This window comes from Salmo salar, chromosome 29 (assembly GCF_965601325.2).
Source record: "Salmo salar chromosome 29, fSalSal1, whole genome shotgun sequence".
NCBI classification, from domain to species: Eukaryota; Metazoa; Chordata; class Actinopteri; order Salmoniformes; family Salmonidae; genus Salmo; species Salmo salar.
This window is the reverse complement of record NC_138319.1, coordinates 20,419,531-20,444,299: the sequence shown is the minus strand read 5'-3', so window position 1 is coordinate 20,444,299 and position 24,769 is coordinate 20,419,531. Positions and strand designations below refer to the sequence as shown.

Sequence of the window (24,769 nt, the reverse complement as noted above, 5' to 3'; positions counted from 1 at the left end):
TATTAGGGCATACACCCATGCAACCAGCGACACCAATAAATAAGGGACATTTACCTGTCCTTAAAAACAACCTATAACAAATGACAAAACCACTATTCTTTGTGTTTCGATGTGTAGCATTACAAAACTTGATAGCCTATTGTTTTATTTGTTTTTACTTTCCTAAAATAATAATTGTCCACGTCACGGTTCAGCTGTCAGAGATATGAGCACTAAATGCATCAGGGCATTGCATATGCATGGGCCATAGGCTTAGGCGTCTACTGTATATTAATATCCATAAATAATAAATATAAAGGAAGAGAAGCTTAGGCCTAGCCCTAGAGAGAGATAGAGATATGCCGGCGGCAGACTTCGACACTGACATGCATTTCATTATCCTTGTCAGATAGGCTAGCCTGCTGCGTCTGCTCTACAGAAATAGGCGTACAAAAGGAGGCTAATTTGTACATTTTCTATCAGAATATTATATTGTAAGATTATTGAAGTACCTCTGGTAGGCCTAAAACATTCTTACTCACCTCAAGTTCAACTGTCAGAGTCAGTTGGAGCGCCGGTGTGCGCTGCCTTCATATCATAGGCCTGCAGTATAATAGGCTAATAGCCACACCGCAGCAAAACTTCAACGTTTTTTTTTTTACTTTTTCACTTTATTAGGGTGATATCCACAGTAAGTGAAGCCAATTTTTATAGGGAAAATACGAGCAGGATATGAATTATATTGCGTCAAAAACAACATTACAGTTGGAAATGAATTTGGCCAAAGAAAATGGCTCAGAATGAAATAAAAAATTTGCGGACTGGTTTAAACCCTCACAAAAGTATTGCAGGCTGTATTGCAGTAATGACCAAGAAAGGCTAGTACCTACCATACCCAACAAATCACAGCAATAGGCTAATGATATATATTTTTGTTACAACAGGCCTACTTATAACCTACTTATATAATCTTAAACTAAATACGGAGCACACAATTAAAGAGACAGCACTAAAAACACGTTTTTGTAGGCTTTTCACTATAGGCATACTCTCTAACTTTCATTTTACTTCAATGAAAAAATCCTCCATCTTCACAATCAACAGTAGCCCAAGGCTCCTCCCTCTCTCTCTCTCCTCAGCAGCATGCACGTAAGGCAGTCTGCAAGGAGTGAGAGAATGGTGCTGAAGCGTGAAATCGGGATGTATGATATGCAGCCCGGACGATTTAGCAGGCTACAATTTTATTTATCGACATTTAATTAATTTTATTGGCCAAAAGCCAGAAATGATTGGCTAACGGAAACTCTGAGGTAGATTTAACTTCATTGTCCGGCCCTAGTGGTCAAAAATAGGCCTACTGATGCCACACACACACACACACACACACACACACACACACACACACACACACACACACACACACACACACACACACACACACACACACACACACACACACACACACTCCCCAACAGTACACTGCAAATCCCAGAATAAGACAATCCTATCCCCTCATTGTTACAGTCAGGGAGGGCAGACAGTATGTTTGTTAGCTAGCTGTTAGCCCAGGGCATCCATGCCATGCCTGCCTGGCCCTGCACGGTGACTAATTGTCCTTCAAGGGATCGGGAGGATTCAGCGTCAGTATCAGTTTTCCCCCGGTCTCCAATCAATATGATATCAGGATAAACACAATCTAATAATATGGCAACATATACGACCATAGTGGCTAATAAAACAGGTCAATACGCCGGGGGCATGGCTGCTGCACATATTAAAGAGCAGCCAAAGTGTAAACAGGAGCTTGGCAGGCAGCGCTAGCGAACACACCTCCCCAGGGAGTCCCTGCTGTACAAGTAGGGCTGGGTGATATGGCCAAAATATCATATCACAATATTTTCACAATGTTTTACAGTATGACGGTATTTGTTGGTATTTTCATTTTTTTAATAATAAATATGCTTTATGAGTAGTGCATGACCCTAGGATGGCAACACATGTTTATTAATGGGTCTTTGTAAATTCTGATTGTCTTATACTGTTCAATGAAACTTCAACCATATGTTGGAATATAGTGGGCATTTGGAATACAAGTGTTGTTGTTGTTTGACATGACAACGAATGAAACAGCCAGGGAGGGTTTATTATGACAAGGTAGGAACCAGTTTTTGTCAGTGTTTCCCAGTGCACCCTAATTCATGTTACATGAAATGTTTTATCTTACTGCAGCTTTGATGTAACTATAATATTAATGCTTAGCCTATTCCTCTCTGATTTAGAATGTACTGTTGCACAAACAACACGTTGATCTAGGCTTACACCAGCACTAGTATCAGGTTGTACTAGCTAGCAAGCTAGATACAGTGCCTTCAGAAAGTATTCACACCCCTTGACTTTTTCCACAATTTGTTCATACAAAGTGGGATTAAAATGGATTTAATGTCATTTTTTTGTCAACGATCTACAGAAAATACTAAAATGTCAAAGTGGAAGATTTATTTTTAATTAAGGGAAAATAAAACACTAATATATCCTGATTAGATAAGTATTCAATCCCCTTAGTCAATACATGTTAGAATCACCTTTGGCAGCGATTACAGCTGTGAGTCTTTCTGGGTAAATCTCTAAGAGCTTTGCACACCTGGATTGTAAAATATTTGCCCATTATTCTTTAAAACATTTGTCAAGCTCTGTTGATCATTGCTAGACAGACATTTTCAAGTCTTGCCATAGATTTGTAAGTAAAAAATGTAACTAGGCCGCTCAGGAACATGAATGACTTCTTGGTAAGCAACACCAGTGTATAGTTGGCCTTATGTTTTAGGTTTTTGTCCTGCTGAAAGGTGAATTTGTCGCCCAGTGTCTGTTGGAAAGCAGAACGAACCTCTAGGATTTTGCCTGTGCTTAGCTCTATTCCATTTGTTTTTCTTCAAAAAACTCCCTAGTTCTTGCAAATGACAAGCATACTGATAACATGATGCACCCACCACCATTCTTCAAAATATGAAGAGTGGTACTCAGCGATGTGTTGTGTTGGATATGCCCCAAACATTACACTTTGTATTCAGGACAAAAAGCTAATTCCTTTTCCACATTTTTTGCAGTATTACTTTAGTGCCTTGTTGCAAACAGGATGCATGTTTTGGAATTTTTTATTCTTTACAAGCTTCCTTGTTTTCACTCTGTCGTTTATTTTAGTATTGTGGAGTAACTACAATGTTGTTGATCCATCCTCAGTGATCTCCTATCACAGCACTTAAACTCTGTAAATGTTTTAAAATCACCATTAGGTGCCCTTCTTTGCGAACCATAGGAAAACCTCCCTGGTCTTTGTGGTTGAATCTGTGCAACTGGCAGTTCCTTCTGGCTTTACCAGTATAAATCACCAACAATCATCAGAAAACCAATAATACATACCCAGATAGTGGCTTGCTCTACTCAGACAATCACAAATACTTAGGACTTCAAGTCACATACTATATCATATCATCAAAGAGGATCATTTCAAATACCTAGCATATTTATAATTGTCTGAGTAGAGCTAGCCACTATCTGGTTTTTAATCTTATTAGAGAATTCCGTGGTCAGTGAAGTGGATGTGGGGAAGGGCATTCGTGGCAGGTGTGCCCTCTAGCCATCTCCATTGTCACGTGATGACGGAGGACACTCGTGAGGTGTGCTCTCTATATCATTATATAGCAAGTTATTTATACGGGCAGGTTCGAAGGTGCCTTCTTTCAATCAGGTCCTTTACCCAGACAGAGCTGAGTAGTTGAGCACAACAAACAACTCTCACAAACAACAACCACTATGCGTCATTGAAATGTGAGTAAAAAAAAGTATTTTATCTTATAAAAGAGGATAAGAAAATGACTCCCTGACCATTGTTTGTTGTGTTAAGGTGATATCGGCTGCGAAATGCTAACGGCTCAGTCAAACAGCCATTTTGAGTCTATTGATCTGACAATAATAATAAAATTGTATTGGTCACATACACATATTTAGCAGATGTTATTGCGGGTGTAGCGAAATACTTGTGTTCCTAGCTCCAACAGTGCAGTAGTATATAACAATTCACAACAAAACACACAAATCTAAAGGTAAAATAATGGAATTAATAGAATATAGTATTTTATAGTATAGTATTTACATATGAAATGAGTAAAGCAGTATGTAAACATGATTAAAAAGTGACTAGTGTTCCATTATTAAAGTGGCCAGTGATTCCATGTCTATGTATATAGGACAGTAGCCTCTAAGGTGTAGGGTTGAGTAACCGGGTGGTAGCCGGCCATTGATGGCTATTTAACAGTCTGATGGCCTAGAGATAGAAGCTGTTTTTCAGTCTCTCGGTCCCAGCTTTGATGCACCTGTATTGACCTCGCCTTCTGGATGGTAGCAGGGTGTACAGGCCGTGGCTCAGGTCCTTGATGATCTTTTTGGCCTTCCTGTGCTGTAGGTGTCCTGGAGGGCAGGCAGTGTGCCACCGGTGATGCGTTGGGCAGACCGCACAACCCTCTGGAGAGCCCTGCAGTTGCGGGTGGTGCAGTTGTCGTACAAGGCGGTGCAGTTGCCGTACCAGGCGGTGATACAGCCCGCCAAGCCAAATTTCTTTAGCCTCCTGATCCTTAACTAGCCTCTCAAAGCACTTCCTGATGACAGAATGGCCCTATGGGGCGATAGTCTTCTAGTTCAATTACCTTTGCTTTCTTGGGTACAGGAACAATGGTGGACATCTTAAAGCAAGTGGGGACAGCAGACTGGGATAAGGAGAGATTGAATATGTCCATAAACACTTCAACCAGCTTGTCTGCGCATGCTCTGAGGACGCAGCTAGGGATTCCGTCTGCGTCAGCCACGGAGAACGAGAGCCCACTGTCCTTGGGAGCGGGCCACGTCGGTGGCACTGTGTTATCCTCAAAGCGGGCAAGGAAGGTGTTTAGCTTGTCCGGGAGCAAGATGTTGGTGTCCGCGACGTCGCTGGTTTTCCCTTTGTAATATGTGATTGTCTGTAGACCCTGCCACATACGTCTCTTGTCTTAGCCGTTGAATTGCGACTCCACTTTGTCTCTGTACTACCATTTTGCCTGTTTGATTGCCTTACGGAGGGAATAGCTACAGTGTTTGTATTCAACCATATTCCCAGTCACCTTGCCATGGTTAAATGTAGTGGTTCGCGCTTTCAGTTTTGCGCAAATGCTGACATCTATCCACGATTTCTGGTTTGGGTAGCTTTTAATAGTCACAGTGGGAACGACATCCCCTATACACTTCCTGATGAACTCAGTCACCGTGTCCGTGTCAGAGGCTACCCGGAACATATCCCAGTGATCAAAACAATCTTGAAGCATGGATTCCGATTGGTCAGACCAGCGTTGAATAGACCTTAGCAAGGGTACTTCCTGTTTGAGTTTCTACCTATAGGGAGGAGAAAAATGGAGTCATGATCTGATTTTCCGAAGGGCGGGTGGGGGAGGGCCTTGTAGGCACCCCGGAAGGGGGAGTAACATTGTTCAAGCATTTTAGTAGCGCGAGTACTACAGTCAATGACTACAGTCAATGTCACTACAGTCAATGTAACTACAGTCAATGTCAGTAGCATTTTCCTCAAATTTACTTTGTTAAAATCCCCAGCTACAATAAATGTGGCCTCAGGATATGTGGTTTCCAGTTTGCACAAAGTCCAGTGTAGTTCCTTTAGGGCCGTCGTGGTATCGGCTTAATTTGGAATATACCTTGCAGTGATTATATCCGAAGAGAATTCTCTTGGGAGGTAATACGGTCGGCATTTGACTGTGAGGTATTCTAGGTTGGGTGAACGAAAAAACTTGAGATTCTGTACGTTATCACAATCACAACATGAGTAGTTAGTCATGAAACATACACCACTGCCATTCTTCTTTCCGGAGAGCTCTTTATTCCTGTCTCCACGATGTACTGAGAACTCAGCTGGCTGTATGGACGGGGACAGTATATCCGGAGAGGGCCATGATTCCGTGAAACAGAGTATGTTACAATACCTGATGTCTCTCTGGAAGGAGATCCTCGCCCTGAGCTTGTCTACTTTATTGTCCAGAGACTGAACATTAGCGAGTAATATACTCGGAAGCGGTGGATGGTGTGTACTCCTCCTGAGTCGGACTAGAAGTCCACTACAAATACCTCTTCTCCGCCGGCAGCATCTTGGAGCAGCCTCTGGGATAAGTTCAATTGCCCTGGGGAGTACAAACAAAGGATCCAATTTGGGAAAGTCGTATTCCTGGTCGTAATTCTGGTGAGTTACCATCGCTCTGATAATGGGCCTAGAACCTGTCTAACGTTCAGATGTTACAGTTGTAATAAAAACAAAATATTTTTTTAAGGTGTTGTCTGGTCTGTTGACCATCTCAATAGGTGGCCTGTCACGAACCTGTGTGTCTTATGTTTGGTGGAGTTCCCCTCATTAAACAGTAACTGGCGTAGTCTGGTAGTTGTGCCATTTCAGCTAATCCTAGTCGGCAGGGGTTAGTACAATATACTAGTCATGTCGGTGAAAACACTACAGTGATTACTACAGTCATGTCTACAAACACAGAACAGTGAATACTATAGTATACTACAGTAAAGTCTGCAAAATATAAATAGAGTACAGTATTTAGACCATAATATACTATATAGTATTTAGACATATATTGTATTTATTTATTTATCTTGCTCCTTTGCACCCCAGTATCTCTACTTGCACATTCATCTTCTGCACATTCTACCATTCCAATGTTTAATTGCTATATTGTAATTACTTTGCCACCACGGCCTATTTAAATAAAGGTGAAATAAAAAATACAAATAAATAGTATTTTTTTATGTGGGTACACACATTTATGTACACATGTGCAAACTCCAAACAGGAGCGAGTTGGCGAGCTGGAGAGACATTGATGAGATGCAGGATATGCATGAAGACCAGTTGATCTGCATGATAATGTTGTTTTTGAGAGGGGAAGGGTTAGAGACTGAGGCGGCATGCTGCTTTGCAGTAAAGTAAAATATTCAGTTGAGTGGTGCAGGGAATGTTCAACAACTACATGTAAGGGTCTGCTTTTCTTTTCTTAGCCAACCTTGTGTTATTTTTCTTTGCGTTCTGGAACGTAGCTCTGTCTTTCATTTTTGTTCATTGATTTCACCTGTGTTCGTTTCTCATTTAGTTCAGTTCTTTCTTTTTGTATGGTTGTGAGGTAGTGTTTTTTTTTGACTCCCTACCTGTGTTTGATCATTGCCTGCGACCACGATTTCTGCCTTCTGTGAAGGTTTAATGAAGATCTGCGTCTGAATCTACACCTTTTTCTCCCTGAGTATTCATTACACTACAACTGTAGTTGCAGTGTCAATTGACATTGTTCAGGTAGCTAGGTTAACAACAACAATTTCAAAGGGATTGACATCTCCCAACATTATTTCAATGTTGTTTAACATTAGTATTGGAGGAGGGGACATGCTGGTATCAAGCCCCCAGTCATCATTATAGTAATTCTCCCACTCAAATCTTTCAGTTTGTGAGATGGTTCTGATTATTTGCATATTCAAAACGAGAGTTAGAGTGTGGGGTATTTGCATATACAGGAAGAGTCTGCAGCTGTCATTAGGTGAAAACACAGAAGCTTCTGAGAGAGACAGAGATACACACACTTCGATGAAGACAGACGGATACGAGATGAAGCATGGCTTCCCCCCACACCTGGGACACGACCCCTGTCCTCACCCGTCGAATGTTAACCCCATCGGTCCCGAGAACCCAGCAAAAATCAGCTGTTCATTTATCTGACTTTAATTTATCTGCATATCCATGTCACGTTCGTCATATGGATAAGACCAAAATGCAGCGGGAATGTGTATACTCATCTTCTTTTATTTGAGAAGGAATGTGAATACTGAACAAAATAACAAACACCAACGAAGCCAGTCCTGTAAGGCAACACGCTATACATGGAACAACTACCCACAAACACAGTGAAAAAAAACCCTTACTTAAATATGGCCTCCAATTAAAAGCAACAAAGAACAGCTGCTTCTAATTAAAGGCTAAAGCAAAAAATCCTGAACGTAGAAATAGACTAAATAGACACAGACATAGAAATATACTAACATAGAACATTGCCCCAAAAAAACGAAACACACTAAACAAACACCCCCTGCCACGCCCTGACCAAACTACAATAACAAACAACCCCTTTTACTGGTCAGGACGTGACAATCCAGCCCTTATATTTAGTTTGACCCTTTTATTTTCAGGACAACCAGGGCTAAAAGTAAAACACAAAACAATCTGACATAATCAGTTGCATTCATGAGTTTCATTGACAAACGTCAATACAAAAAATATGGTCCGCCAAAGCAAAACATCGGATAAAAATGAATTTATATGAATGCTGAAGGTACATAAATGGTTTGCTCACTGGGAAATTATTATCCAACTAGTCAGTGACAACTGTTTGGAGTTTGTGACAGTAACTACAGTGAGGGAAAAAAGTATTTGATCCCCTGCTGATTTTGTACGTTTGCCCACTGACAAAGAAATGGTCAGTCTATAATTTTAACGGTAGGTTTATTTGAACAGTGAGAGACAGAATAACAACAAAAAAATCCAGAAAACCGCATGTCAAAAATGTTATAAAATTATTTTAATTTTAATGAGGGAAATAAGTATTTGACTTCTCTGACTTAGTACTTGGTGACAAAACCCTTGTTGGCAATCACAGAGGTCAGACGTTTGTTGTAGTTGGCCACCAGGTTTGCACACATCTCAGGAGGGATTTTGTCCCACACCTCTTTGCAGATCTTCTCCAAGTCATTAAGGTTTCGAGGCTGACGTTTGGCAACTCGAACCTTCAGCTCCCTCCACAGATTTTCTATGGGATTAAGGTCTGGAGACTGGCTAGGCCACTCCAGAACCTTAATGTGCTTCTTCTTGAGCTACTCATTTGTTGCTTTGGCCGTGTATTTTGGGTCATTGTCATGCTGGAATATCCATCCACGACCCATTTTCAATGCCCTGGCTGAGGGAAGGAGGTTCTCACCCAAGATTTGACGGTACATGACCCCGTCCATCGTCCCTTTGATGCGGTGAAGTTGTCCTGTCCCCTTAACAGAAAAACACCCACAAAGTATAATGTTTCCACCTCCATGTTTGACGGTGGGGATGGTGTTCTTGGGGTCATAGGCAGCATTCCTCCTCCTCCAAACACGGCGAGTTGAGTTGATGCCAAAGAGCTTCATTTTGGCCTCATCTAACCACAACACTTTCACCCAGTTGTCCTCTGAATCATTCAGATGTTCATTGGCAAACTTCAGACTGGCATGTATATGTGCTTTCTTGAGCAGGGGGACATTGTCAGCGCTGCAGGATTTCAGTCATTCACGGCGTAGTGTGTTACCAATTGTTTTCTTGGTGACTATGGTCCCAGCTGCCTTGAGATCATTGACAAGATCCTCCCGTGTAGTTCTGGGCTGATTCCTCACCGTTCTCATGATCATTGCAACTCCACAAGGTGAGATCTTGCATGGAGCCCCAGGCCGAGGGAGATTGACAGTTCTTTTGTGTTTCTTCCATTTGCGAATAATCGCACCAACTGTTGTCACCTTCTCACCAAGCTGCTTGGCGATGGTCTTGTAGCCCGTTCCAGCCTTGTGTAGGTCTACAATCTTGTCCCTGACATTCTTGGAGAGCTCTTTCGTCTTGGCCATGGTGGAGAGTTTGGAATCTGATTGATTGATTGCGTCTGTGGACAGGTGTCTTTTATACAGGTAACAAACTGAGATTAGGAGCACTCCCTTTAAGAGTGTGCTCCTAATCTCAGCTCGTTACCTGTATAAAAGACACCTGGGAGCCAGAAATCTTTCTGATTGAGAGGGGGGTCCAATACTTATTTCCCTCATTAAAATGCAAATCAATTTATAACATTTTTGACATGCGTTTTTCTGGATTTTTGTTGTTGTTATTCTGTCTCTCACTGTTCAAATAAACCTACCATTAAAATTATAGACTGATCATTTCTTTGTCAGTGGGCAAACGTACAAAATCAGCAGGGGATCAAATACTTTTTTCCCTCACTGTATGTGAGCTTATTACAGTGTTAGTAGACACTACAGTGCATTCGAAAAGTATTCAGACCACTTGACTTTTTCAACATTTGTTACGTTACAGCCTTATTCTAAAATGGATTAAATGGTTTTTTTCCCTCATCAATCTACACACAATACACAATGACAAAGCAAAAATAGTTCATTTATATATTTTTTGTAAATGTATTAAAATAAAAAATTTAATATCACATTTACATAAGTATTCAGACACTTTACTCAGTACTTTGTTGAGCGATTACACCCTCGAGTCTTCTTGGATATGACGCTACAAGCTTGGCACACCTGTATTTGGGGAGTTTCTCACATTCTTCTCTGCAGATCCTCTCTAGCTCTGTCAGGTTGGATGGGGAGCGTCGCTGCACAGCTATTTTCAGGTCTCTCAAGAGATGTTCGATCGACTTCAAGTCCGCGCTCTGGCTGGGGCACTCAAGGACATTCAGAGACTCTTGTTTCTCATGGTCTGAGAGTCCTTTAGGTGCCTTTTGGCAAACTCCAAGCAGGCTGTCATGTGTCTTTTACTGAGGAGTGGCTTCCGTCTGGCCACTCTACCATAAAGGCCTGATTGGTGAAGTGCTGCACAGATGGTTGTCCTTCTGTAAGGTTCTCCCATCTCCATAGAGGAACTCTGGAGCTCTGTCAGAGTGACCATCGGGTTCTTGGTCACCTCCCTGACCAAGGCCCCTCTCCCCCGATTGTCAGTTTGGCCGGGCGGCCAGCTCTAGGAAGAGTCTTGGTGGTTCCAAACTTCTTGCATTTAAGAATGATGGGGATCTTCAATGCTGCAGTAATGTTTTGGTACCCTTCCCCAGATCTGTGCCTCGGCCAAATCCTGTCTCGGAGCTCTACGGACAATTCCTTAGACCTTAGACCTCATGGCTTGGTTTTTGCTCAGACATGCATTGTCAACTGTGGAACTTTATATAGACAGGTGTGTGCCTTTCCAAATCATGTCCAATCAATTGAATTTACCACAGATGGAGTCCAATCAAGTTGTAGAAACATCTCAAGGATGATCAATGGAAACAGGATGCACCTGAACTACATTTTGAGTCTCATAGCAAAGGGTCTGAATACTTATGTAAATACATTTTTTTTTAAAATGTATACATCTGTTAAACTTTATGTGTGTAGACTGATGACGGAAAAAATGAATTCAATCAATTTTTGAATAAGGCTGTAACGTAACAAAATGTGGAAAAAGGTAAGGGTTCTGAATACTTTCGAATGGACTGTATGTGCTGGGATTTCCTATGATCTTCTATGTAGGAGAACCCCTTACTTTTTAATAATTCTTGTAGAAATAATAATAATTGGGTTAAATGATACAACTGCCTGTCAGACTCATAAACTAGCCCTTTCAGCTTTACTTTGGCACCATGTTGTTTGCTGAAACAAGAGGTGAGTGTGTGTGTGCGCGCTAGCCTGCGTGTGCAGTGAAAACAAAGTTAATCACAGGTGCATGTACCGTGCGTGTCATTAGAACACGCGTGCATGCATACACAAGCGTGTACGTGCAGTGTGTGCATGCATGTATAATCTAATATACTGTATGTGTGTTTGTGGGTAGAGGTTGTTAAGTGAACCGTTGGGATTGTTTGTGTAGCTGGTTCCCTGGGCCTGCGGAGAGAGAGGCTGGTGGAGAGTGGGCACACACACACACACACACACACACACACACACACACACTACCACAGTACATTGAGTGTGTAATGAGGCAGACACACGGCAGCGCGGCTATCACACAGCGCCTTGTCATGATTCATTATTCGGGTGTCAACAAAAGAGGAGAAAACCATACACCACAATAACACCGCCTGGGTCTAGTCTGCTAGCACAGTGGGAACTCATTGTGATTGTAGCACTGTGGTTTATAGGGTTATGTTTAATTCAATTCAATTTGATGAGATTTTATTTATTTCCTAAAGGCCCAATTGTGTTGGCGTAAAAATAGTGGATAATTGAATATACTGTGTGTACGTATATAGGCTTACAATCACCTGCATATATGCAGACCTGTAGGAAATACTGGATGTTCTGAGTTTGCTGAGTTTTTTCTTCTTTGGCGCGTTCAGCTTGACTTTGTTAGTTTAGAATGGCACTCAGTGTGCTTCTGTGTTTGCTCACATGTGTACATGCTATTTACTCTTACAAATAGTGCTGATGATGTCTAACCGTGGATGTTAAGACACATGCACACTACAGTAGAAGTCTTCACGGGTCAAAAAAATTGGACCAGTTCCGTATGGATCTGAGGACTGTCAGACCCATTCTGAAATGGCCCGTGGAACAAACAGACCCAAACAGACCTGTGCCGTTTCGGATCCGAGAAACCCGTTCAGATCTGAGAGTAGAAAGAGAGAGAGAAAGAAACCTCAGACCGGGCGCTGCCAGCATCATCAACAAACAAGCGGAATTGGCCTAATGATCCACAGTTACGAGTCCTTAACTCCCTTTAAAAAAATTATATATATTTGTTGTTTTGATGTGTTGCATATTAAAAATGTTTTATTGTATTTTACTTTCCTTAAACAATAATTGTCCACCTCATGTTTCAGTTGTCAGAGATTGGAGCACTAAATGCATGCATAGGCCTATTGGCTTAGGAGTGTACTGTATGATATTAATATTTAAAATATAAATATGTCACATGGAATGATGCTGGAGAGATGAAGCAGGTATAGGGAGTAAAACATTTAATAAATAACGGACATGGAACGAGACAGGAACAGCGTCAGCAAACTAATACTAAAGACAAAAACAATACAATGCAGCCGTGGGGAACAGAGCTGGGGAACTGACAAATATAGGGGAGGAAATAAACAGGTGATGAATGAGTCCAGGTGAGTCCAATATCGCAGATGAGTGTGAGGGAAGGCAGGTGTGCGTGATGGATGGCAGGAGTGAGTGATGCAGGGCAACCTGGCGCCCTCAAGCGCCAGGGGGAGGGAAGAGTGGGGCGGGCGCTGGGCCAGTACCACCTGGAAGCCCAACGAACCGGCAGGAGCGTGAGAGCCTGGCGAGCCGGCTGAGGCATGGGAGCCTGGCGATCCGGCTGAGGCAAGATGCCTGTCGATCCCGCTGCAGAGAGGGAGCCCGATGATCCGGTGGAGAGTGACGTGGGATGGGAAGCCGTCGAGCCAACCGAGGCAAGGAAACCTCACGAGCCAGCCAGGGCGTGGAAGCCCGACGGCTGGCTTAAACACCCCCGGTTCCATCGGCGGCGGAATCCACCCCGACGTCACCAACACAACAAAAGACAAACAAAAAAAAACTCATGGACCGGCTGGGCGAACAAGAACTGACGATCCGGCTGAGGCCCGACAAGGGATGGACGCCATCCGAGCCAACCGGGGCAAGGAAACCTCTCGAGCCAGCTAGTGCGTGGAAGCCGGACGAGCTGGCTAGGCACCCCCGGTTCCATCGGTGGCAACCCAGAGCCGATGCCACCATACCAACCGGAACGCCAGTACTCCCAGATGCTTCATATGTATGGTGGCTGCATTCTGTCACATGGAATGATGCTGGAGAGATGAAGCAGGTACTGGGAGTAAAACATTTAATAAATAACGGACATGAAACGAGACAGGAACAGCGTCAGCAAACTAATACTAAAGACAAAAACAATACAATGCAGCCGTGGGGAACAGAGCTGGGGAACTGACAAATATAGGGGAGGAAATAAACAGGTGATGAATGAGTCCAGGTGAGTCCAGTATCGCTGATGAGTGATGAACCGAGCCTACCAGACGAGCTAAATGCCTTTTATGATCGCTTCGAGGAAAGCAACACTGAAGCATGCATGAGAGCACTAGCTGTTGAGGACGACTGTGTGAGTAAGACCTTTAAACAGGTCACCATTCACAAAGGCGCGGGGCCTGACGGATTACCAAGACGCATGTGCGGACCAACTGGCAAGTGTCTTCAATTACATTTTCAACCTTTCCCTGATCGAGTCTGTAATACCTACATGTTTCAAGCAGACCCTGTGCCCATGAAAGCAAAGGTAACCTGCCTAAATGATTACCGCCCCGTAGCACTCACGTCAGTAGCCATGAAATGCTTTGAAAGGCTAGTCATGGCTCACATCAACACCATCATCCCGGAAACCCTAGACCCACTCCAATTCGCATACCGCCCCAACAGATCCACAGATGACAAAAACTAAATCGCACTCCACACTGCCCTTTCCCACCTGGATAAAAGGAACACCTATGTGAGAATGCTGTTCATTGACTATAGCTCAGCCCTCAACACCATAGTGCCCACAAAACTCATCACTAAGCTAAGGACCCTGGGACTAAACACCTCCTTCTGCAACTGGATCCTGGACTTCCTGACGGGCCGCCCCCAGGTGGTAAGGGTAGGCAACAATACATCTGCCACAATGATCCTCAACACTGGGGCCCCTCAGGGATGTGTGCTTAGTCCTCTCCTGTACTCCCAGTTCACCCACGACTCCAACACCATCATTAAGTTTGCTCACAACACAACAGTGGTAGGCCTGATCACCGACAACAATGAGACAGCCTATAAGGAGGAGGTCAGAGACCTGGCAGTGTGGTGCCAGGACAACAACCTCTCCCTCAATGTGAGCAAGACAAAGGAGCTGATAGTGGACTATAGGAAAAGGCGGGCCGAACAGGCCCCCATTAACATTGACGGGGCTGTAGTGGAGCGGGTTGAGAGTTTCAAGTTCCTCGTGTCCACATCAACAAACTATCATGGTCCAAACACACCAAGACAGTCGTGAAGAGGGCAGGACAACACCTTTTCCCCCTCAGGAGACTGAAAGGATTTGTCATGGGTCCCTAGATCCTGAAATAGTTATACAGCTGCACCATTGAGATCATCCTGACCAGTTGCATCATCGCCTGGTATGGCAACTGCTCGGCATCTGACCGTAAGGCGCTACAGAGGGTAGTGCGTACAGCCCAGTACATCACTGGGGTCAAGCTTCCTGCCATTCGGGACCTACTGTATATACTAGGCGGTGTCAGAGGAAGGCCCCAAAAACTGTCAAAAACTCCAGTCACCCAAGTCATAGACTGTTCTCTCTGCTACCGCACGGCAAGCGTTACCGGAGCGCCAAGTCTAGGACCAAAAGGCTCCTTAACAGCTTCAACCCCAAGCCATAAGACTGGTGAACAATTCATCAAATGGCACCTGGACTATTTACATTGACCCCCCTTTGTTTTTACACTGTTACTCGCTGTTTATTATCTATGCATAGTCACTTTACCCCTACCTACATGTACAAATTACCTCGACTAACCTGTACCAATGCACATTGACTCAGAACTGATACTCCCTGTATATAGCCTCGTTATTGTTATTTATTGTGTTCTTTAAAAAAAAATACTTTAGTTTATTTAGTAAATATTTTCTTAACTCTATTTGTTGAACTGCATTGTTGGTTAAGGGCTCGTAAGTAAGTGTTTCACGTTAATGTCTACATCTTTTGTATTCGTCACATGTGACAAGTAAAATTTGATTTGATTTATAGTCCTGCATATGTCACAGTTTTGTCCCCCCTCAGGTTCTCTGGCTATTCCAGAGGCTTGGGGCATAATAACTAAAGGCTTCCTCGCCATACCTCTTGGTCCTTGGCTTTGGGATAGTTAAAAGGCCAGACCTTAAAACCGCTGTAATGTGTGCTCTCCGTCTGGTCTTGGTCAGTACCCGTGCTGCATTATTCTGTATGTTTTGCAGTTGACCAATGGCTTTCTTGGATAGACTAGACAGGAGAGCATTACAGCATAAAAGCATGGATGAGTCTCTCTGTATCAGCTTGAAAGTGAAACATCCGTACCTTGGCAATGTTCCTCAGGTGGTAAAAAGTTATTTTGGTCACATTCCTAATGAGTGATTCTAAATTTAGTTCAGAATATAAAATAGCACCTAGGTTTTTTACCTGGTGTTTTATCGCCTGTCAAATAAAATGTGCGTCTTGATTCTCTCTCTGTGCTTTGGCTCCAACAATAAGCACCTCTGTGTACACCAAACCTTCACAAAAGTTTCTTAACTTTATTAGGGTACTATCAAAAGTAGGCCTAAGTCAAGTCATTGTTTATAGGGAAGATATGTACAGGTTATTATATTGGGTCATTAAATTAAGTTTTACATCTCGCCCTCTTTGTTTATTTCCTTTTCATGGTTTGAGTGCGAGTAGCCCTATAGGCCTACTGGTAATTCTATTATATGGCAGCAAACACAACATGAACTTAATATGGCTAAAGAAAAGGGTTAATCAGAACCTAACAAATGACAGCAATGGGCTAATGCTATATATTTTGTATTAGTGATTTAAATGCTTAGTGATTTAAATACTTTGATGGTTCACAACTTCCTCTAGCTGTCAGAGACGTCGATGAAAGGTGACCAAAACGCAGCAGGTATAGTGCTCATCTTCTTTTATTATCAATAAAGTGAACACTTAAACGAAAACAACAAATCGACAATCAACAGTTCTGCAAGGTACACAGACTATACAGAAAGCAACCACCCACAAAAACACAGGAAAAACAGGCTGCCTAAGTATGGCTTCCAATCAGAGACAACGAAAGACACCTGCCTCTGATTGGAAGCCATACTTGGCCACACATAGAAAAAGAAACAGAAAACTAGAAATAGAAAACTAGAACCAAAAAACCCCAAAACACACAAAACAAACACCCCTTGCCCCGCCCTGACCATACTACAATGACAAATGACCCTTTTACTGGTCAGGACTTGACACTAGCTAAATCAAGAGAACACAGAGGTGCTTATTGTTGGAGCCAAAGCACAGAGAGAGAATCAAGACGCACATTTTAATTGACAGGCAATAAAGATAAAACACCAGGTAAAAAACCTAGGTGCTATTTTATATTCTGAACTAAATTTAGAATCACTCATTAGGAATTTGACCAAAATAACTTTTTACCACCTGAGGAACATTGCCAAGGTACGGATGTTTCGCTTTCAAGCTGATACAGAGAGACTCATCCATGCTTTTATGCTGTAATGCTCTCCTGTCTAGTCTATCCAAGAAAGCCATTGGTCAACTGCAAAACATACAGAATAATGCAGCCCGGGTACTGACCAAGACCAGACGGAGAGCACACATTACAGCGGTTTTAAGGTCTGGCCTTTTAACTATCCCAAAGCCAAGGACCAAGAGGTATGGCGAGGAAGCCTTTAGTTATTATGCCCCAAGCCTCTGGAATAGCCAGAGAACCTGAGGGGGGACAAAACTGTGACATATTTACACATATTTTTTGCTTTGCTTTTCCTTAGGGTGCTTTTTAGTTGTTCAGTTTGTGTCATTCTTTAGTTTTTTTATCTTATGTCTGTTGAGTAGTAAATATTTCAGCTTTTATTGTCATAGTTTTTTATTTCGTTTTTCCTTTAAAACAGCAGGTGCACGTGATGTGAGCAGCCGGAACCAGTTTCAGCTGGACATAAGCCAAACGTTTTATTGTGTTACAATTGGCTGACACAGATAACAAGCTCACGCAGTTCTCATCAACTCACACACATTAAATTAAGAGGATGGGTCCAGTCGGTAAATTAATTAATTTGCACATACCCGAGACTCGTGGCAATTGTATCAGACCCGACCGAGATCCAAGACAAAAGTCTGAATTTAGGGAAGACCTCTAATGCACACATCATTACCAGCACTATCTAAACCTGCAACAAGTTGCATTCCACTACCATTAATGCTGCATTCTATTCTACAAGCACCTCATTGTAATCTGTTTTTCAAGACCTGGTGTGTGATGAAAGAAACCAATGCAACAACTACTTGCCTTTTAAACATGAAAAATAAACATGTTAAGAAATTGATGCAGGAGCCTTGAGAAGCTTTGCAGTGTACATCTGTAATTATGAAGATAATTTATGGCGTGGGCCATTTATAACGGCGTTGATTTTTAGTGGGTCTTTTAGTGGTTTGATTCAGCTGTGGAGGTCATCTCCATAAAAAAGCAAGTACTTCAGGGCCAGTTTTGAGCACACTCCTTAGCTGCGGCTGCTAAGCAATCACATGAAGAGGCCCGGGGATTTTAGCTATTGTCAGCCATCTGAGACTTGCTCTAGTCTCAAATAGACACCTGGTGTCTCCAAGGCTCCCATACAAGCCTGCTTACTGTAGCTGTCATCTCAGATGACTCCAGATAGCCACTCCAAAGAGGAGGTGGAACGGACATCTATAGCCACACATGATTTGTGTGTCTTTGTCAGCTAAATGGGGGGGAAAAAAACGAAATGCTGAATAATATGAGGGGTACCAAAGATGAGTGGGTACCATTACCGAACCAGGGGGGATGCCTCTGATTGGCCCAGCCAGTGGAGCATAAAAAGGGCAGGTGCTGCAGAAGGCCTGCATGCAGAGTTACTAAAGGAAATGAGGGCTATTTATGGGCCCCCTTGGCACTCATTCCTGACCAATCAGAGTCCGGATGTGGGCAATGAGCAGGGGGCTGCTGGGGGCTACCATGCAGAGACACAGACTGCAGCATGTACCTGCTCCCTGGAGGCCTCAGATCTCTGGGATAAGAGGCACAAACAAAGAGACTGGCAGTCTGAGCGTAGCTTACTGAGAGCAAGAGCAGGGAGTCTGTGTCTATTTCAACCTGCTTCGGTTTACATTTCTAGAACTGGAACAGAGCTGGGACAGAAAAGGCAACGGTCTGTAAAAAACAGATCACAGTGGCCTTGAGTCGAGAGGTCCAGATTCTTTGAAATTGAGAGACTGTTAGGAGACCGTGTGCTGACGGGAAACGAGCGCTGATGTACAACTCACACATTGCACTGTCCCCCAACTCCCCACTTCTGCATCAGTGGTGGCGGAGTTTACCTGGAAAAAATGATTAAGTGGCGGTCAGATCGGCATTGGACAATTGAGCCTGAGAGAAAGGCTAATCCATCATGGTGAAGGCTAATGCCAGAGAGCAGCATTAGATGAATGGAGCGGGGTATCGCTGCACTACCCTTCCCCATCCCCTCCTCCTTCCCCCTTTCTGTCACCTCACTCTTTCCAACATTTAAACAGGATACTTTTCTTCTCTTTCCTTTGAACAAGGAGGGAGGAGGCGTTGCATTTCCACACCATGCCTTATGTATGAGGTTCCAGGGTGTGCTGCGTTTCGATTGTGACTTTCTGATGAGCCGAGGGAGACCCGTTGACCTATCAGAGGTGAGAGATTGAGGATTGGGCCTGCCCCTGAAAACGCATATTGACTCAGTCCTAAGACTATCAGACACTGAAGAGAGAAGGGAGGAAGGGAGAGTGGGCCCAAGGGGAGGGCTGGGACTCCCTCTTGTGTTGCCCCAATCACATGGGACCTGGGTAACCCTGGCGACACAGAGAGCCTCTTGACGGTCTCCCTGGTGACAGTACAAACACACCTCCTGCTGTACAAAAAAGAGCACCCTTGACAATGTTCCAGATTGGAAATGTGCTTCGATACTCTCCACATTTAGGTGGACAGGGCCAGCCTCATCCGAGCAGTTGATAGCAGCTGTCAACACTCTCTCGAACTCTTATCACTTACTAGAGCCTATACAGTTTGAGTGTAGCAATGAGTCATACCATTGTAGCTAACTGTTATCATTAGCATTGTAGCAACTACTGGAAACAGAGTAGGGCACTAGAGGGTCAGCACAATACACACACACATACACACAGTAATACAAACACGAATTACGAGGTTCTTTCTCCATCCATTGCAGGCTAAGGGGGGAGTTGTGTATACAGGCGAAACCGATAACTCGTGAGTATAAACAGTGGAAAGTCTGATTGGTGGACTAGGGGTGGCCCGGTGCAGCACTCAAGAGAATGTGAATTATCTGCTGAGAGCAAACATCTGGCGTCATGTAACTCTGCTGCTACAGTTACAGCTGGCTCTCCTCTTAATCCCGACACATAATGCTAGGAGAGGAACTGAGAAATACCACTCCTTTCTGTTGTTCTTCTCTCTTTCCTCACCTATACCGTATGTCTCTCCTCTCTGTTCGTCAGTCTTGCTTTCTCTTTTGCTCCTCTTTCCAACAGCAGCTCTATCCACAGGTGGAAAATGTCTGACATACAGTATCCCTGGATCTCACCCAGGGAGTCTAGCTCTATTACCATAACAGCATTCCAATACTTGGAGTTTAGTTTAGTTTATTATAATCCCAATTAGCTACTACACATGCAGCAGCTACTCTTCCTGGAGTCCACATAAAATGTACAAATACATGACAAAGTACAGAACAGTAATAGACAAGAACATTAAATATTACATTAAATAAAATGTTTTAAATAAGAGTTATATATAGGAAAGACACAGAGACAACAAAAATACAATTTATACACTATTCATATATACATATTCTTATATACAGCACAGTTCAATTTGATTTGTAGAAAGAGGAGAGGTGCTGTGAAATAATGTTTTTTATCTGTTTTTTTAAAGCTAAACTTTTTGCCTGAGTAACCTCTGGTGGCAGCGAATTCCACGGCTGCATGGCTCTATACATAACTGAGTGACACATTTGTCACAGGCGTCGTAAGGATTGGACCAAAATGCAGCGGAAATATGTATACTCATCTTCTTTTTATTTTGAAGAAGGAGAAACAAATAAATACGTATACAAAAAAAGAACAAACCGAAACAGTCCTGTCAGGTGCACAAACACTAAACAAGGAACAACTACCCACAAAAATCCCACAGAAAAAACACCCCTCTTAAATAGGACCTTCAATTAGAAGCAACTAGGAGCAGCTGCTTCCAATTGAAGGTCAACCCCCATTAACTAAACATAGAACTAGACATACTAGATAAACATAGAAATATACTAACATAGAACATAGCCCAACAAACTCCGAAACACTAAACAAACACCCCTCTTAAATCAGAACATAGCCCAACAAACCGCGAAACACTCTAAACAAACACACCCCTGCCACGTCCTGACCAAACTACAATAACAAATAACCCCTTATACTGGTCAGGACGTGACAGCATTAAATCTGTTTTTGGTTTGGGTACTGTGAAGAAACCCATAAGGCGTGTCTGGTGGGGTATGTATACTGTTTTGAAGGGTATGCAAATAGACTATACAAGTGGTTAGGCATTTTCAACACCCAAATGTTTCTTAAAAAGACTAGACGAGAAGTAGTCAATTTCTCCTCAACCTTCAACCATGAAAGACTATCATGCATGTTGTTGATGTTAGTTCTGTGTTTGCAGTTAAGTGTCACGTCTACTCCCGCTCCCCCTCTCCGGCGCTCAACTTCATCCGTTTATTCATTATTATGCACACCTACCACCATCGTTACGCGCACCTGCGCTTCATGAGACTCACCTGGACTCCATTACCTTCCTGATTACCTCCCCTATATATGTCACTCCCTTTGGTTCTTTCCCCAGGTGTTATTGACTCTGTTTCATGTTTGTACGCAACTCGTGTTTCTGGTCTTGTTTCGTTATTTATTCAATTCACTCCCTGTACTTGCTTCCCGACTCCTAGCGTACACATTACATTAAGGGCAAGAATTGCTGCTTTTGTTGAGCCAGCTGCAGCTTTGCAAGGTCTTTCTTTGCTGCACCTGACCATTTTACAAGGAAGTAATCAGGACTGAACAAGATCAAACAACCAGTACAGTTGATCTTTGTGTCAAAAAAAACAGAACATCTTTTTATAACAGACACTTCACAACAACTTTGTCAATATTTTATTATTTTTTTAACTAAATTTTGTGAGGGAAATATGAGTCAGTTAAGAACAAATTCTTATTTACAATGACGGCCTACCCCGGCCAAACCCAGATGACACTGGGCCCATTGTGCGCCATCCCTATGAGTCTCCCAATCACGGACGGTTGTGATACAGCCTGGAATCAAACCAGGGTCTGTAGTGACTGCCTCTAGCACTGAGAAGCAGTGCCTTAGACCACTGCGCCACTCGGGAGCCCCAATATGACTTGACCATGATAACTGACCATCGAATGTTACTCCTAGGAGATCATCTTCTTCAACTTGTTCAATGGTCACAACCATGATGTACAACTCCAGTTGAGGTTAAGGTCTAAGAGAATGCTTTGAACTCAATACAATCAATGCTTTTGGTTTCAGCTTATTGTTAATTACCTATTCTGACACTGAGTGTAACTCCTTGCTAGGAGTCTCAGTGAGGTCACCTGTCACATTATTTTACATTATGAAGCTTTAGTTTGTTTATAAATAGCACAACGGGAGAAAGAGGGAGCAGGTGAGACCTGCTGTGTATTGACAGGGGTCGCCTTTTATATTGAAAGCCAACAATGTTTTTGTTGCTTCAATAGAGGGACGTGCAACTATAGTTTTCTTCACAGAACACAATCGGCTGAAAATAGTTTTTTCTTCAGATGACAACAGAAGTGCAATGCTATTTGGCTGGCAGCCACACAAGTAAATGAGCTTACAATGAAAAAGCAAGCGCGCACACACACACACACACACACACACACACACACACACACACACACACACACACACACACACACACACACACACACACACACACACACACACACACACACACACACACACACACAGCGTATCGTCCTACCGTCCTTCCTGTAGAGGTTGATCTCCACTTTCCTCTCTTCCGAGCCCAGCAGTGCTTGAGCCAACTGGGCGATGGCCAGCCGCTTGGTGTGAGGGCCGTACAGGAAGTTGCAGGTGCAGGGCTTCTGCATGATCTCAGCCCGCGAGTAGCCGCACATGGCACAGAAGCCATCGTTGCAGAATATGATGGCGCAGTTCTCCACCCGGGCATTGGCAATGATGAACTTACGACCTGAGGATGAGAGGAAGAGGGAGATGAGGAAGATGGTAGGGGAGAGATAAAGTGTGTGTGTGCATGTGTGCATTTGTGTGTGATGTGTGTGAACGCGCGTGTGTGTGGTGTGGTGTGTGTGACTAGTGCAAACTTGTGCATTCACAGTGGAGGAGCCATTTAAACCTATTACAACCCACGAGGCTCTGCATTGTTTGAAAGGAGGATGTTCACAGGCTCAAAGCAGCTGTCAACTCCCCCCTCTCTCCGACACCTTTCCTCTACCATATATGTATATAAAATCCTTAGCTTTGGAACATTGCTGTGGGGACTTGCTTCCATTCAGCCACAAGACCATTAGTGAGGTTGGGCACTGATGTTAGGCGATTAGGCCTGGCTCACAGTCGGCATTCCAATTCATCCCAAAGGTGTTCGATGGGGTTGAGGTCAGGCCAGTCAAGTTCTTCTACACCGACTCTAGACAAACCAATTCTGTATGGACCTTGCTTTGTGCACGGGGGCATTGTCATGCTGAAACAAGGGCCTTCCCCAAACTGTTGCCACTAAGTTGGAAGCAAAGAATCGTCTACAATGTCATTGCGTTAACATCCTCCATCAAACTTTACAGTTGACACTATGCATTGGGGCAGGTAGCGGTCTCCTTGCATCCGCCAAACTCAGACTCGTCCTTCGGTCTGCCTGATGGTGAAGTGGGATTCATCACTCCAGAGTATGTGTTTCCACTGTTCCAGAGTCCAATGGCGGTGAGCTTTACACCACTCCAGCTGATGCTTGGCATTGCGCAAGGTGATCTTAGGCTTGTGTGCGGCTGCTCGGCAATGGAAACCCATTTCATGAAGCTCCTGACAAACAGTTATCGTGCTGACGTTGCTTCCAGAGGCAGTTTGAAGCTTGGTGGTGAGTGTTGCAACCGAGGACAAACGATTTTTATGCACTATGCACTTCAGCATTCAGCGATCTTGTTCTGTGAGCTTGTGTGGCTTACCACTTCGCGGCTGAGCCGTTGTTGCTCCTAGACATTTCCACTTCACAATAGCCCTACCTACATATACACATTACCTCAATTATCTCGAGTAACCTATACCCCAGCACATTGACTCGGTACCCTGTATATAGCCTCGTTATTGTTATATTATTGTGTTACTATTTCTCGTACTTTTTCTCGTAATATTTTTAATGTAATTTTTATTTTTCATATATTTTCTTACTTGCTTTTTAAAAAATTCTGCATTGTCAGTTAAGGGCTTGTAAGTAAGCATTTTATGGTAAGGACTACACCTGTCGCCTAGGATTCTTTTCAGCAGTGGTGGCAAAATTAGCGTGGGTGGGACGTGGTAGTGGGCGTGGGCGTGGCCAATGGCACGGTCTCCGATCAAATTCTTTTTAGACCCTCTTGGCCGCAGAGACAAAATGTTGTTCTTTTGAAGCTAATTTCTTGCAATTCTACACATTTTGTCATGGGGCGGAGAGAAATTTGTAGTTATAATGCTAATTTCCCAAAACTCTACACATTTTTCTATTATGCTGAGATCATTTTTTTTGCAGTTTTACAGCTAATTTCCTGCAATTCTACACATTTTGTCATGGGGCGGAGAGAAATTTGTAGTTATAATGCTAATTTCCCAAAACTCTACACATTTTGCCATGGCTTATGCCGTGTTTTTATGCTATCTGAGTGACATAACAAAATCAATATTGGCCCACATGTCATGCCATTTTGGGAATTTTACATTCTCCGACTATCTAGTTTTTATTTTGGTGATTGTTAGTTCTCTTAGAACTAACGAGATCTTAGAAATATATAATACGTCCATTATCTTTTCTCCATACTTTATATCTGGTTGTAGTCATTTAAGTTTCCACTG

General features: G+C 43.1%; 1 protein-coding gene across 1 annotated transcript in view; it reads right to left on the bottom strand.

Annotated features, from left to right (window-relative positions):
- kcnh2b (potassium voltage-gated channel, subfamily H (eag-related), member 2b) overlaps nucleotides 1-24,769 on the bottom strand; it is a 297,434-nt gene that overhangs the window by 244,600 nt on the left and 28,065 nt on the right. The window contains exon 2 of the mRNA XM_014181110.3: nucleotides 22,674-22,904. Within this exon, the coding sequence (XP_014036585.3) occupies nucleotides 22,674-22,904 (231 nt within the window). The remainder of the gene's footprint in view (nucleotides 1-22,673; nucleotides 22,905-24,769) is intronic.